At 39.8% G+C, this 15,267-nt stretch overlaps 1 protein-coding gene across 1 annotated transcript in view; it reads right to left on the bottom strand.

The window, feature by feature from the left end:
- The window catches only part of PNPLA8 (patatin like domain 8, phospholipase A2), a 51,210-nt gene that overhangs the window by 14,772 nt on the left and 21,171 nt on the right, over positions 1-15,267 (bottom strand). Inside the window, exons 7-8 of the mRNA XM_077338524.1 lie at positions 14,004-14,061; positions 6,398-6,592 (exon numbers count right to left, since the gene is read on the bottom strand). Coding sequence (XP_077194639.1) covers positions 6,398-6,592; positions 14,004-14,061 — 253 coding nt within the window. The remainder of the gene's footprint in view (positions 1-6,397; positions 6,593-14,003; positions 14,062-15,267) is intronic.

Below are 15,267 nucleotides of genomic sequence, written 5' to 3'. Positions count from 1 at the left end.
ATTCCACTAAGCTGCAGTCTTTCCCCTTGAATTTATTTTTCTCAAAACAGCTTCTAAACGTGCATCTTAACACAGGAATTTTCAAAGGAAGCAGCAATTGTCATGAATTTCATTAAATGAAAACATTATTTGAATATCATTTTGCTCTTGGTCCCCCCCCCCCAATTTAAAGCATAGGCTTGAATAGCTATCTTATGTAAAGTCGACATTTGTTTAAGCTTCAAGCTGCTAGAAGATTAAAACAGTTTAAAAAGTTTACAGAATAGACTGCTCAGTAACATCTTTAGTAGCTTTTACTCTTAACATGTTGAAGGACATAAAAATGTGAAGTAAAGCTCCTTAGGTAAAAGCCATTAGGATGTACATCCTCTCTATAAAATGAATGATGTATTAAACAGCCGCACAGAGTATATAATAAGCCCTGGATTTCACTGACCTGGATGGCAAGTGGCCAAAACTGACAAGTACTTCATTCTATTTATTCTCCCTTCAGTTCTCATGTTGCCTTTCTTTGCCCTCTGTTTTGTGTTCTCTTTGCTCCCTGTTTATTCTGACTCCAACTGCAAGTTTCTCTCTTCACTGCTCCCCAAATATACATGAGCCATCTCTGCCTCTCTTTGTACTCTTGCATTCTTACATTGATCCTTTGCCCTGCTGTTACTATTGGCACACTGGAACATTTAAAGGATTTAATCTTAATGGCGCTACTTTTGGTAGTAAATTATTTAGTTTACTGGAAAGAGAGAAAGATAGAGAGAAAAAGCAAGGAAGAAAGAGAGACAGCTATTATGTCAACAGAGGTCTTTGATTTTCAGGTTGCTTTTAGTTTTAAAAATATGCTTAGGTTTACAGTAGAATGTCTAAATGTTAGTTTTGTAACTGCCAAAGTAATTTATCTATGGAACTTGTTTGAAAAGAACCCTTTAAAAAAGTGTGAAGGAAACAAGTAATGGGGAAGAATACTGGCACTTGTCACTTGGCTTTGATTATTCCTTAAAAGCTTAAGGGTGAGTTTTTTTCCTTTTTCTTTTTAAAGATCCCCACTGTGTTTTATCCAAAAGCCACATGTGGAAGTAGTGAGAAAAAGTATAAGCCTTCCTCAGTGATAAGCCTCATCAAAATGAACTGTAAAATTATGTTGTGTATTTCTGCTTGACTTTCTTTAGCAGGAAGATTTGCTACTTTTGTCAACACTATTTTCATGTCTTTGGAAGTAACATAAATTTACTTCTGTTTTTAGGATTCCATTGAGATCTTGAGGCCAAAGGACTAATTTTTATTCCTTGTGCAGTTCAATATCTGATGCCCAGGACAAATAGCAGTGCTTTTAAAAAATGCTTTGTAGCTACCAGAATGTTGGCACTGCTTAAAGTGGTACAGAAGTGGTCAACAATACCAAAGAAAATTACTTTCCCATTGAACCCAACAGGAGGCTTCTAATTCAAAGCTTTTCTTCCTGTTTTAACAATACTGTACATTTTCACACTCTCAAAATTTTCGCTTCATCTTTAAGAAATGCACAACAGCTGTCAGCCTGTACACAACACTTTTAAAAAACCCTTGATTCACACAGTAAGTTATGTGAACTCAGTATCATGTACTGAAAGATGCGATTTAGCAAAGCCAATTCCAATACTTGGAGTCTGCTGGCTCCATAGCAACCATTTCACCTCAATGCCTGTGCAGACATGCTTTGCATTTCTAGTTCATTTTCACAGACTTGCTCTGTTGTTTACCTTCATTGTGTTTGTGGAAAAAGAAAAAAACACTGAACTAGCACAAGCAAATCACAAAAGCAAGCAAAGCTGTAAATAAACTTGTCACGTGCCATTCCCCCCCATTTAAAAACCTAACAAGCAACCTTAAAATGTTTGCTACATATGAAAGTGATCTGAGAATGTGCTTGCCTTTCGTTAAATACATGCTTGAGAAATAGTGCAGCTGTCCTTCACTGTTCTTCTGACTGATGATGTACATCCAAACTTAAAATATTATCTGCAATCACTTCTGGGTTTTCCAATGCAACCAAGATGAATGTTCAGTTCTAACTTTGAAGAGAATTCACTGAGCATAAATAAATGTGTGATTAACTTTTTCCTGTGCACCTAATGTGATCTAATAGCTACTATTATTCATACTGAATGAAGTACATTCAGAAACGCAGAAGGAAAAATATAACTGTATACAAACTTGCTGGAAGTACACTCCAAGTTTTTAACCTCAAATAAATTAGCTGAGTCTTCTGAATCCTGTTCTGTAGCTCTAGTACATAAATGGACAATAGTTAAAATATCTTTCTTTTTATCCTTTAGTTGGCGACTGGTGGAGCAGGTTGTCCTCTCAGCCAATATACTGCTGTAGGTGCTGCTGGATTTTTGCCTTGTTTATAATATGTTTCCACTCTTGGTAATTGGGGGCTATAGTTTTGGACATATGGATAGTCAATCACTGGTTTCTAAGGCCTTCCTTGATCTGTTTAAGCCATGTGTTCCTTGGCACCCATCGCTGGATCTTCTACTCAATTGGTGGTTTTCGCCAGGAGTTTATGAGGCGGTCTGCTGGTATTCATTCTGCAGACATGGCCAAACCATTGCAGTCTGCACTTTTGGATTTGTACAGACTGCAATGGTTTGGCCATAAAATATAAACTGATGATATCTATCTATATATCTCATAGGACATGTTATGCTCTTAAATACAAAGGAATTTAAGAATATCTGAATCCATGGATCAGGGTCACATGCTAAAGAGCTTTTTCCGCAAACTTGGGTGATCTTGTTTGTTTTTTTGAAAAGGTGGCTCTATACCTTCCCATAAGCTCCCAAGGTGGAGTGAAGCCTAAAATATCTACTAGTGACAGGGTGAGTCAGTGATCTTTAGTGAGCTTTGGAGGGAAAAGTTACCTCAATGTTGGGAAGGGTATAGAGAGCAATCTGTCATAGTGGGAAGCAAATAAAAGGTAGGTTTGTTGATGACTGGGAAAGAAAGCAGGGAAAGGAAACTGTTTGAGGTGGGAACATAGGGGAAGGTGAGGTACCTTCCACAAATCCTTGCAGGTTCCCCATCACACAGCTCGGCTTGTCCCAACAAACATGGTGAAACCTGGCCAGAGTTTTCGTGGGAATAGACTGCCAGGAAGGAAAGGAAGGAAAGCTGAACACAGGGACATATAAGTGTAGGCTGGCTGGTAGGTAGTAAAGAAAGAGGCCATGAGAGCTTTCATGGTAAGGAAAAAGGAAAAATTCACAAGACACATTTTTTTTTCCTGCATATATTTTTAACATATCATAAGGTGACCACATTGTCCCACTTTTGGAGGGACATCTGGGGGTACCTAGCAAATTGTACTTATGTTGAAATTAAAAATATATGTATTACAATACTATTTTTGTGTTCTATGCATTCTATGAAACTTGTTGTTGCTCCATATAGACCAAATTTTTAATCAAGAACCCCCCCGGTCAATGGTGTCCCGTTTTACCAATATTAAAATCTGGTCATCTTAACATATCACCACAAATTAAATATTTTCTGCTAAGAAGCAAGCATAGGACAGCATCTGTCACTCCATGCTCTAAGTTCATCATTCTATTATGCCGCTGAAATACTTCACATATGAGGACAAGAGGAAAAAATTAGTGCTTCTCAAAGACAGTTGCTACTACACCACTCAGATGAAGAAGAGATGGAGGAAACTGGTCCTAGCCCTTGAATGCTGCAGGACGACCAATCAGACAAGGTGAAGACTCCAAAAGGTGAACATGAGGAGTCTCAGATTGTAGTCTGTGTCTCATGCCTTCAGTCCTGCAGCCTGGGATTGGAAGCCAAAACAAAAGGCCCTGCAGCCATCAGCTACAGTCACCAGAGAATGTTTCCCCAGAGGGTGGTGCAATAGTGGTGCTGCTGCAGTTCACAGGTGGCAGCTCACTGCTTGTGAGTTGGAGTCATTGCAGGATCAGGGCTGACAGTCCTGTGTGCTGCTCAGCCATTGAGGACTTCCACCTGGCTTTAAATTACTTCTGATAAAGCAGTCAGAAAAGGGAGAAGTAGTGTGGAAACAACTTGTTCATTACCCTTGTATGCTTTGTATTTCTCTGTGTGTGTGTACGTAGACCCTTCTGGATCGTGACCTGACTTGTGCTTTTCCGATATGCCCTTCTGATTTGATGTTTGGACAACAGAATAGCTGTACTTTGACCCTGGAATGTTTTTGGACAATGCCTATTGCAGTTGCCTGCCTGAACCAGGACACTGTGAAAGACTAATAAGCTACTGCAAATACATTCTTTTGACCAAAATCACTGTACACATCAAAGTAAAGAAGGCTTTGAAAACAGTCTATCTTCTACTCTAAAGCTCCAGTTCAGGTATAGACAAGTGTTTTCATCTCCTGCTTTTAATTGTGACTGAAAATCAACTAGAGGTGATCCCATGTATTTGCCCTTTTTCGCTGCTAGCCAAACATGCCTTGAGACACATTGTCCTAAAATGGGTTAGATTCTGGTTTATCGTTTCTGATAAACTGTCTGAGGCAATTGCCACAGCTTTACCAAGAAGCAGCACAGCCTATCATCCTCATTTTTATACCACACTGAATTGTGTATGAACTCATAGCTAATAGTGCCTCTTGGTTTGAACTTTCAACCCCAGATGCGTGAGAAAATGTAAATTAAACTTCAAGAGTTTGCCTGCATGACAGTTGATGTCCGTCAAAGACAATCTTGGGAGTTAGACTGTTGCTAAATGCCAGACTATGAACATAAGAATAGTTCTAGAAATCCCCAATACACTGAGAGTTTGCAAACACACACTTTAAAAATCTTGTTAATTCTAAATAATTCCACCCCAAATTCCATGCAGCTGGGTCACCTGATTTACTTTCAAGGAAACTATGCTGAAACAAACATTTCCCTGGATTAGCTCAAATGATTCCCTGTCAGCATGAAACTCATTCATTCAAATATTTCCATAACTTTCACATATTTCCCATTTTTAAAAGGAACTATCCCTTCAAGAGCAGTGTTGGGGTTACGCAGGAGAAAAGTTGTGGAAAACCAAGACATTTGGAAAGTCAGATTCTGCAAGTAGAAATCTCCCTACTATCTGAATCCAGCTATACATTTATTTCCTTTATCATATCCATCATGAAAAAATCAGACAAGAGAAGAACCAATTCATTTGAACTCTGGTGTTGGAGAAGGCTTTTGCGGGTTCTGTGGACAGCAAAAGTCACAAGCAAGGAAATATTACATCACATAAAGTCTGATATATCATTGGTAGGTAAAATCAGGAAACTCCAGCTCACTTGTTTTGGCCATAACATGAGATCCAACTCATTGGAGAAAGCCATTATGCTAAGATTGGTCAGTGGAAAAAGGAAAACAGGCCAACAAAGAACACAGTGGTTGGACACAATCAGAACATTGTACAGCTGAGGGAGATGGTGCAGGACTGGGGATTGTGGTGGCAGCTGTGTCATGGAATTGCCAAGAGTCAGACATGACTGAATGGCTGACAACAACACTACTACCACAAACATTTGAGTTGATTTTAACTAATGTGCTTTCTTCTAACCTTTGGTTAAATGATTATTTGCCTTATGAAGGTTTCTGTAGAAGTTCATTTCTTTAAGTGGCATGAAATGTCTATGTAGAAATGTAAATATGGAACAAGCATATGTATACTTGGGGGGGGGTGATAGAAAGTGCTTGTCCTGTAGCAAATTAGAAAATCCGAAGCAGTTCTCTTAGTCTCTCTGAATTCTGTCACACATCAAAGAACTAGCATACTTAGATGGCTCATTAGTGAAAGGAAGAACCAAAGACAATGAATTTTTAATGCCACATATCAAAGGGCTCTTGTATCCACTAATTAGCACCAGCACACAATCTCCACTGCAGGCTCCTTGCTGTTAAGGTTTGTCAACATAGTTTGAAACATGCAGAATGTTGCTAGAGAGCATAGCACCATAGCATCATTATAAATGGGTTAAGGACATCAGAAGATGACTACAAATATCCACGATGTTGTACAAAATTAACTAAAAAGTAATGCAACCAACTAGCAATGGCCAATTCTCTCTGGCTTACTTTAAGGGGTGAAAGAGGAAGCAGGTCCAGAGCCTCATAATGTCTGAAAAATGCAATTGAAAGTTTACAAGTACTTGAATTATTTGTAAGTGACAAACATATAGAATACAGGAAGCTCTCTTTTTCAGCAGAGATTTTATACATAGCACTTGAACAAACCCAAGAAATACAGAGCCAAGATCTGCAGGTAGTAACGGCTTCTTGAGGAACTTCTGTGGGTATGGTGCAGTGCTACAATTGTGAAACTAAGACTTGCCTTAGCAGTATTTCAGAAGTCAAAATATTGAAATGGAAATGTCACAACTAACCTGATGAAGGTCATTGCCCAGAACATACTCCTGGAAGTAGCCTGGTGCAGCAGATGATGCACGAATTGCTTGCCATAATTTATACTGACAACCTCCAAGATAATGAGACTTGACTCCAGGTAGGTGATTGTAATTTCTAAATACAAAGGCTTTCAGTGGTGTTCCTCGGTTTACAATAGTGCTTATTGCAGCAACCTAGCAACAGAGAGAAACCCCCCAAATTGAATAATCTCATTATTACAACTGTTTTTCTACAAGTTTAATTTGGTACAAACTGAATGTTTACAATTCACTTTTGTAAATTACATTCTGACTTAATTTCCTCCTGTTGAAAACAATAAGCTACCTGAAACCAATTTCTTATATTTTAGCAGACAATTATGAGTATTTTCAGGCTTTACAAAAATTAGCCCACACAAACTACTTCATTGATATATAGGAAGATATACTTAAACAATTACACAATGTCTGGATGTTCTTGGCCCTTGATAAATAAACGGTGACTGAGAAATGTGGCCTACCAATAATATTTGTTGTTATAATGTTATTACTGTTATCATCTGTTACCATAAGTTATCTTTTCCTGTTCTCTGTAAACCATCCTGAGCCTTCGGGGAAGGGCGGTATATAAATATAATAAATAAATAAATAAATAAAATATTTTGACAACATAACAAGTAATGCTTGATAGCGAGTAACAGAATACTGATCTAGAAGCTGCTACAGAGCTGTTTTCAGAAAAGTTTAGACATCCTTAACATTATTTCGCTACCTTATATTTGAGAAATAGCCTCCTGGGAGGAGACTGTCCGGGGCCCTGTCCGTTCAGGTCCACCCTCATTGGCCCTCCCCCTCCAGCTTCCACCCTCCCTCCTTGCCTACTAGAAGCCTTGTGGCTGTGGCCTCCATTGTCGCCCATGAGGAGAGAGGCATCGACAGGGCTTTGCGACCTACAGGTACACTCCTGCTGGGAGGGAGATGGGGGGGGGGAGTTTGGAGCCTGCCTGCAGGCTACAAAGCCCTGTTGCTGGCATCGGGGGGTGGGCTTTCCAATCCCTTTAGCCCACTTTGCGGGCCCAAGGGAGCTGCAGCCACCCTCTCACACCCTCCTGCCTGCCGCCCCTTTCAAGCCAATTTTTAAAATGGGCTTTGATACTAGTCAATACATAATGTAGATTCAACCTGAGTTAATTATTCTCAACAGAAGTTCACACAAACTTCAAACTCTTTAAACATTCTAAGTCTTTCCTCTCATGTTCAGAAATGTTTAAAATGCTAATAGGTGCTTAAAGGATCTATTAATAATTAACCAGAATTCAACTGCTTAGTGCTATTACAATATCCTGATTGGTTGTGCTCGCTTAAGTACATTTAGTAGTTTAAGAGGTAGATTGCTGAACCTATAAAACGTGTCTACATTCCTTCATAGTCAGATTTCCTCCCAACCCCATTATTAAGGTAGCCTTTTAAGATGACTAGTTACAAGGTATCCTTACCAGCAGTCCTATACTGTAAATTAGACTATTCCATGCTTCTACACTTTTAAACTGATGCACATTAAGACCAAATTTTATTTAAATTCACACAGACTTTTTAGCCACTGTATAAGCTATGCTTGCTTCAAAAAAGCAGCTTTCCCCATAAAATTGAACTGCAAATTGGTTCCTGGGTCCATATTTCACAAGTCAGATATCCCTAAACCTTTTGAGCCTCTGGGCCTCCGTGGAATTCTTATAAGCACAGTCACAAAATGGTGAGCCAACCACAAGGTATCGGGATGAGATGATGCGTAATTCTAATTGCAGCCCCTCAACATTTCAGGTAGAAGCTCTGTTATAATGTAATGACATTTAAATATTTATTTTAATTTATAACTCGCCCTTTGCCAAGGCAGACTCAAGGTGGTGGACAGCATGTACACTGTAATACAATTAATCACATTTAAACCATGTTAAATTTCTAAAGTCTGAAAGTCTAAAATCTAAGATCCAGAAGTCTACAGCCAGGACCCTAGATAGGGTGCGATGTAGCGTGTGATATAGGAGGGAAACCATAGGCCTTCTGGAAGAGTTTTAGAGGCCCTGCAGAATTCAGTGAGCTCCAACAGGACCCTGCTGTTTTCTGGTAGCTCATTGCACCAGCCAGACTTCTTTGGGGCCAGGGACCACAAGCCTGAAAATATTGTTTTACAAATGAACATATTGTTTAAAAATATCTTCTTGCATACACATAAATTAAGCACACATTCTAAGCTGTGTCTTCATTTTTCAGGCATTATACAGACTTATGCAACTGCAAAAAAAAAAAAATCCTTCTCCCTAGCTACCCTTACCTCAGCATTTATCTTAAAAAGACCAGCTATTTTCATTCTGCATGATTCCTTGTAATAATGACAGTTGGAGCTGAAGGGCTGGTGAGAGCTCCTTGCACCACTATACAGTGCGGCATTTTGGCCAGGTTTTGATAGGAACATAAAGAAATGTTAGAAAAGTGAATAAAATACATCATGATGTTATTCTCAACTGCTACCGAAGTTATAAAAAATACATTCCAATTGGAGCAAACTGATGACTTCAGTAGAAATTCCAGTTAGATGCATTAAGCATTTTAGCCATGCAGCCCTATCATGTTTAGTCAGAAACTAGTCTCACTGTATTTTTAGACTATCACACCATTGTTTGGGACCTGTTAAGTAAAGTAATTTACCCAAAGTCAATTGTGACTTATACCACAAACTCAGATCAGAATCACAGAAAAAAACTTAACAGGTCCCATCTGGCCCTATGTGCTTTCTAGGAAAACTTGGCAAGCACCAGAAAAAGTGCTGACAGGCATAACGGTGGCCATATATGCCACGTTGTGGACTCTGTCATAACTAACATCTCTGACTAGATATATCTACTAATATTTTGGGGACACTATCACTAGGAACCTGTGGAGTAAGTACTCAACCAGCTAGAAAAAATGTAGCTTGATATTTAAAACTCCTCCTTAAATGCCAGTATAATGTTTAGAGTTCTCACTAAAACATATTAGTATGTTATTAGTAACTTAGTTATAGATCTTCTACAAATGAAGAAAGTTAAAGAATCCTTCATTAAATTAGCATTGATACTTAGGAAAAGGACACTGTCCTTTCTCTATTGATACCAAAAAAGCAAATTACACATAGAGAATCAGTATAATCAACAAAATGGGACATTAGGATTTTAGAAGTCTGGAACCACTCGAAGATGCTAAAGGGTTGTTGATGTAGTCCTTACATCATTTTAGCAGCTAGGATGGGCAAGGATCAATAGAAGAGTTACTGTTTTTCCATTTTTAATCAAACCCATTCTCTTTCAGAATTGGAAATGACTGCTGAAATGACTCTCTTTATCTTGCCCCAGCAAGAGATAATTTCATCACAGCTACAACAGGTGAAGACAGGCTACCTTACTAGTTAAGGCAGCTCAGCAGTTTCTATTGGGAGATGACTGGTAATTGCTTTGAAAGATATCCACATTATAATGAATTCATTATTCCCTTCCTTCCAAGAATTTTGATAGAGCCTTAGCTAGTCTTACTTAGCTGCCTCAAAATTTTTGTGATGACAGGCAACATAAAATACATAGAAGATAAATGAAAACTAGGCTATAGACAGAGAATAGTTTTTATTTATGTGCATCATAACCCTTCTTTAGCTATGAACTGAGCCATAAATGACATCCATTTGAATCACTAGACCTTAAACCCTAATCTGTTCCCAGTCAGACTTTACACACATAAACATTTTCACTTGTTATTTTTGTTGCTCAGTGTAGAAAAAGAAATACATGTCTGAATATGTCCCTCATAGAGTGTTATGATCAGCCAATGCCAACTGGCTAAATGTCCCTGGCCCCAAGGAGGTATACTTGGCATCAACCAGAGCCAGGGTTTTCTCAGCCCTGGCTCTTGCCTGATGGAATGAGTTCCCAGAGGAGACCAGAGCCCTGATCAAGCTTACTCAGTTCCACAGGACCTGCAAAATGGAGCTCTTCCACCAAGCTTATGGTTGAGGCCAGCAGAAATACATCTATGCCAGCTAGTTAGGTCTCCCTCACTTGCTTCCATCACACCTCCTCTCTCATTTAGAGAACCAGAATTGATACCAACTGTTTACCGACATTTAGTGATACTCTTAAACTGTTTTAATAGTTTTAATTAATTTTATGTATTTTATTGTTTTAATGTGATGAAACTGATATTACAAATTAAATATACACTACCATGAGACTGCTTGTCTTAGGGGGGGAGCAGTATAAAAATTGAAATAAATAAAATTTAAAAATCTGTTATCACCCCAAGTTTGGAATATGAAACAATATTTAAACCTGACCCTCAGATCTAAGGAAATCAGGATATTTAAATCCTACCATAATTTATTACTGAGTTAGAAAATAATGGTGGAGATTCCAATGACTACAGCCACATTGGAAGCATTTGTGACAGAACAGCGCTAACTTGGTATAACAGTTAAGAGCGGTGGCCTATAATCTGGAGAGCCAGGTTTGATTCCGTAGTCCTCTACATGCAGCCAGATGGGTGACCTTGTGCAAGTCACAGTCCTGTTAGAGCAGTTGTCTCAGCCTCCCCTACCTCAAAAATGTCTGTTGTGTGGAGAGGAAAGGAAGGCAATTGCAAGTATATTTGAGATTTCTTGGGGTAATGAAAAATAGGATATAAAATGCAACTCATATTACTATTATTTCTGTTTCCATTACTATTTATTTCATTTATGCCCTGGTTTTCTCCCTGAATGGAACTTAAAACAGCTTAAGTTGTTTTCCATTTTATTCTCACAATAACCTCATCAGGGAGGTTAGAAAAAGTATGCGACTGGTACAAGGTTACTTAGGAAGCTTCTGCTATGTAATTTTTAAAATGTATCTGGCAACCATGGAATTTTAACTATTCTAAACTTTCTCATCAGTTCTTAGAAAATTTTATTTTTGTTGTACAGAGCTTATTACCAATGGTTTATCTGGCTGCAATACTGTATTAATTAAACTTGACTTGACAGTATCATGTTCTCAGAATTTAGCAACTCATCTTAATATTTTAAGAGGAAGCACCCCACTATTCTCTGAAGACATTAAGCTTGGCATAAATCATGAACCTAGATTTCCAGTTCCACTAGTAGCCTTTGATGGTAATACAGTACATAAAGCTAACTTTAGTGGATAGTAATTTTAATTGGAGGGAAGCTGGCATGATATAGGCCCATTATGCATGGGCTATAATGCCTGCGTTGGCGGCAGCAGCGCTTCGAGGAAAATCCCCGATAACGCTCGCTGCCGCTGCCAGCACCTCCCAGCCCAGGGCTACGGAAGGCCCGCGTTAAGCAAACGCGGGATCTTGCGTAGCTTCCTGCGTAAGTCGGGGCTGCGGCAGGCCAGCGCTGTACATAATCGCCAGTACCAGGCCTATCAGCCCGCCCAGGCTCGACCTGCAGTGCCCCTGCAGGCTCTGTGGAATCACAGAGCTGGCAGGGGCGATCCCCTGGCCCCACTAGTGTGTGTGGAGCGGGCCTGGCTCCTCCCCCCTCCCCCCCGCTGCTTCACTTACCTCGGCCATCAGCGATCCGGCCCTCCTGGCCCCGGTGTAAAGCGCGGACGCACGCGTTACGCCAGGGCAACCCAGCATGCCCTGCTCCCCTGCGTACACGGAAAACGGCGGGGCATTGTGCCCCGCCACAACAGCACGGTGGCAGCGCGGGGAAGCTGCTGCCATGAATAAAAGTTCATAGCCTGATCTTGTCAGATCTCAGAAGCTCAGAAGCAGGGTTGACACTTGGGAGGAAGACCACCAAGTAAGACCCTGCAGAGGAAGGTAATGGCAAAACATTTCCGCTCCCCACTTGCCTTAAAAACTATGACTTGATGGCACTTCACATGTACAATTCTATTTCTTAGCTTTCTTGTTGTCTTTGTGGCTCTCATTACCATCACCAACCTCTAAAGCCATTTAATTCTCTTTTGTCCTTCTGCTTTGGATCCTGGGAAGCCTTTTCAAAATACTCCCACAGAAAAACAGCTAGAGAATTACTGAAACAGGACTTCCATCTTTTAACTAGGAAAGCAAGGGAAGGTGAAACCTGAATAGTGTCAAGAATGTGTCCAACACAGTGGAAGACATCTGGAAGATTTTGTATTGTATTCTTTCATCTCACAGTTGGAAAGCTTTAAATAAAATGGGAGGTGGAACATTAAAATATGTACCCACAGCTGTCAAAAATTGTAAGATGTAATTATCTTACAACTTTTCCATATATAGATGCACTTTGAATTTCTTTTACAAAGCAATGATAAATTTGCAAACTATTCAATAGCTATGCATTAGAAATTCTTAGCTAGATACTAGCCTTTTGTTCTTATATGTAAGGGGGAAAAGTAATGTGGCAGAATATGAAACCAAGTTGCTGCGCAATGCGTCGGGGGGTGGAATTAGGAAGAAAGAATCACTCCCACACTTAAACATTCACCATTAACAGTAACCACTAAAGCATGCTAGTTGTTTTCTGCTGAAAAGGGTTTCTTTTTTTAGCCAAGACAGATACTAAATAATTATACATACCAGGCCAGTGAGAGAATAACATAAAACAAAAGACATGCTTCAAAATTAGTTTTAGGGGTGAATCACTGTACCCAGCAGTAAGCTGGCTGGCCTCAGCACAGCATGTCAAAACTGTAGCACTGGGCCAACCACAGATAAGGTAGGGATTGCACTATACCTAGGAACACTCCAGGTATGCAGAAAAATAACTTTAGAAATTGTCTGCAAGTTAACCACACAGGGACTTCAAGAAATATTGGATCCAGGAACAATTCCAAGCTGCAAGGCAAATCTATGAGAGGGAATGTGGCAGTATACATACTTTATTAATCCACAATATCAACCAAGTGTTGGCAAAAACTCAGTGGAGAACCCTATCCCACCTCTGGTTTCCCACCACTGCTGACCAATGCACCTTAGAATAGTCATGATTCATTCACAAAGGTAGTTGTGTTGGCCTGCTGTAGATGCGCTGAAGGCCAGTAGTACTTAGAGACTAATAATATTTTTGAAGTATAAACTTTTAAGAGTCAAGTCTCTCCAAAGAATGGAGCTTTGATTCTTGAAAACTTATCCCTCTCCCCACAACCAAATCTAGTTGATCTCTAAAGTTGTAGTGGGCTCAGATATAGTCTAGAACAATCAATAACTCCTTTTTGGCTGTTTGAAACATAAAATTAAATAACACTCCAACATCACTAGGAACAAAATGAAGTTTCAGTGTCTAACAAATATTTAAAATGGGCATTTGAAGCTTTTAACATAAAAAGTAGCCTATCCTGAACTACTGAAGATTCAAACTCATATTGGATTAGATGTAGTCAGCTTTACAGTATTTCAGTCCCCCACCCTTACTACAGTCCTCACACCACTTGACTTTTGTACATACAGATCGGATGATTCCCAGCACAATCCTATTTGGTCATAAAGGAATTTCTCCTTTTTTTCTCACCAGCACAAAAGCTGGTTGGATCCTACCCCACTATCTTATCTGCTTGGAGGACAGTAAAAATTGAAAAAGCACATTTACCTTAGGGCACCTTGGGTTTCTTGCTGTTTCAATCATAACATCTGATCCCATTCTGTCTCTGAAGGAATTGGGAAAAAATGTAACTTGAAATATATTTGAACAAGCTATATGTTTTATCTTATTCCCCATTTTAATTAACTTACTCTGATGATCCAGCTAAGAACATGATTCTACCACGTTTGTACATGGGATGAGGAATGACAACAGGTGCTGATGGTATGGTTGTCAAGTCAGCAGACAAGACAGCCTGTGAGTGCAGCATGCTAGTCCCATCAGCTATCTAGGCGTGGGTATGCAAGGAAGCAAGACTGCATTCAACCCCCCCCCCCCCAAAATGTCTCCCTTCAATCCCCACACAGATAACTGGCAGTAATCTGTATGCTCAGCTTTGGCTACTGGGTGGTCTTTGTCTCAATGGCTGCACAACTGGAAGTGCTTTGAGTAGAACCCCTCTGTAGCTTAAAATATTTACTAGTCTAAGCTTGTAGGTAAGCCTGAAAAGTACAAAATTTTTAACACCCTTTGCACTACAACGAAGCCTCAAGGGAGTGCCTGAGGCTTATTAGTGGAGCATTTGGTTTTTATTCATAAAGTCCTACATTCTGTCCCCATCACCTCCAATTAAAATGTTTTCCTAAAGAAGCACAGTTAGACAAAACACATCAGACCTGTTTTGAAAATGTGTCCTTTACTATGTTAGAAAGTTTCCCGCCAGGCTCCAATCTTCTATTCATGGGCAACGTGCTAAAAGTCAATTGTTGTTTCTCAGCTTCAGGGGATCTTGGAAGAGATTGGTTTTCTGGACACATTTCAAATTGGCTTTATGCCAGGATTTGGGACAGGAACTGTTGATTGCCTTGGTTGACAACCTCTATAGAAAACTAGAAAGGGGGAATATGACTGCTAGTGCTGCTGGATCTCTCAGTGGCATGCAATACTACCAAAAAGTAGTATGCATCCTACAAAGCCCTCTTTCAGTACTGGGAATAAGGGGCACTGTATTTCAGTGGCTCAAGTCTGATGGGTGGTGGTGGTTTCAGCAGACAATGTTGGGGGGGACTCTTGCTTCACCCCATGGCTGTTGACTTGTGGGTTGTTACAGGGCTCCATGTCATCCCTCATTCTACTTAATATCTATATGAAGTCACTGGCAGAGATTATCAGGAGGTATGGGCTCCAATGTTACCAATATGCAGATGATACCCAGCTCTAACCTTCTTTTCTACCAAATTCCAAGGAGACTGTCAATGTTCTGAACCTGTGC

The sequence above is a fragment of the Paroedura picta genome, chromosome 5, assembly GCF_049243985.1.
Source record: "Paroedura picta isolate Pp20150507F chromosome 5, Ppicta_v3.0, whole genome shotgun sequence".
NCBI lineage: Eukaryota > Metazoa > Chordata > Lepidosauria > Squamata > Gekkonidae > Paroedura > Paroedura picta.
This window is presented reverse-complemented; position numbering and strand designations above follow the sequence as displayed.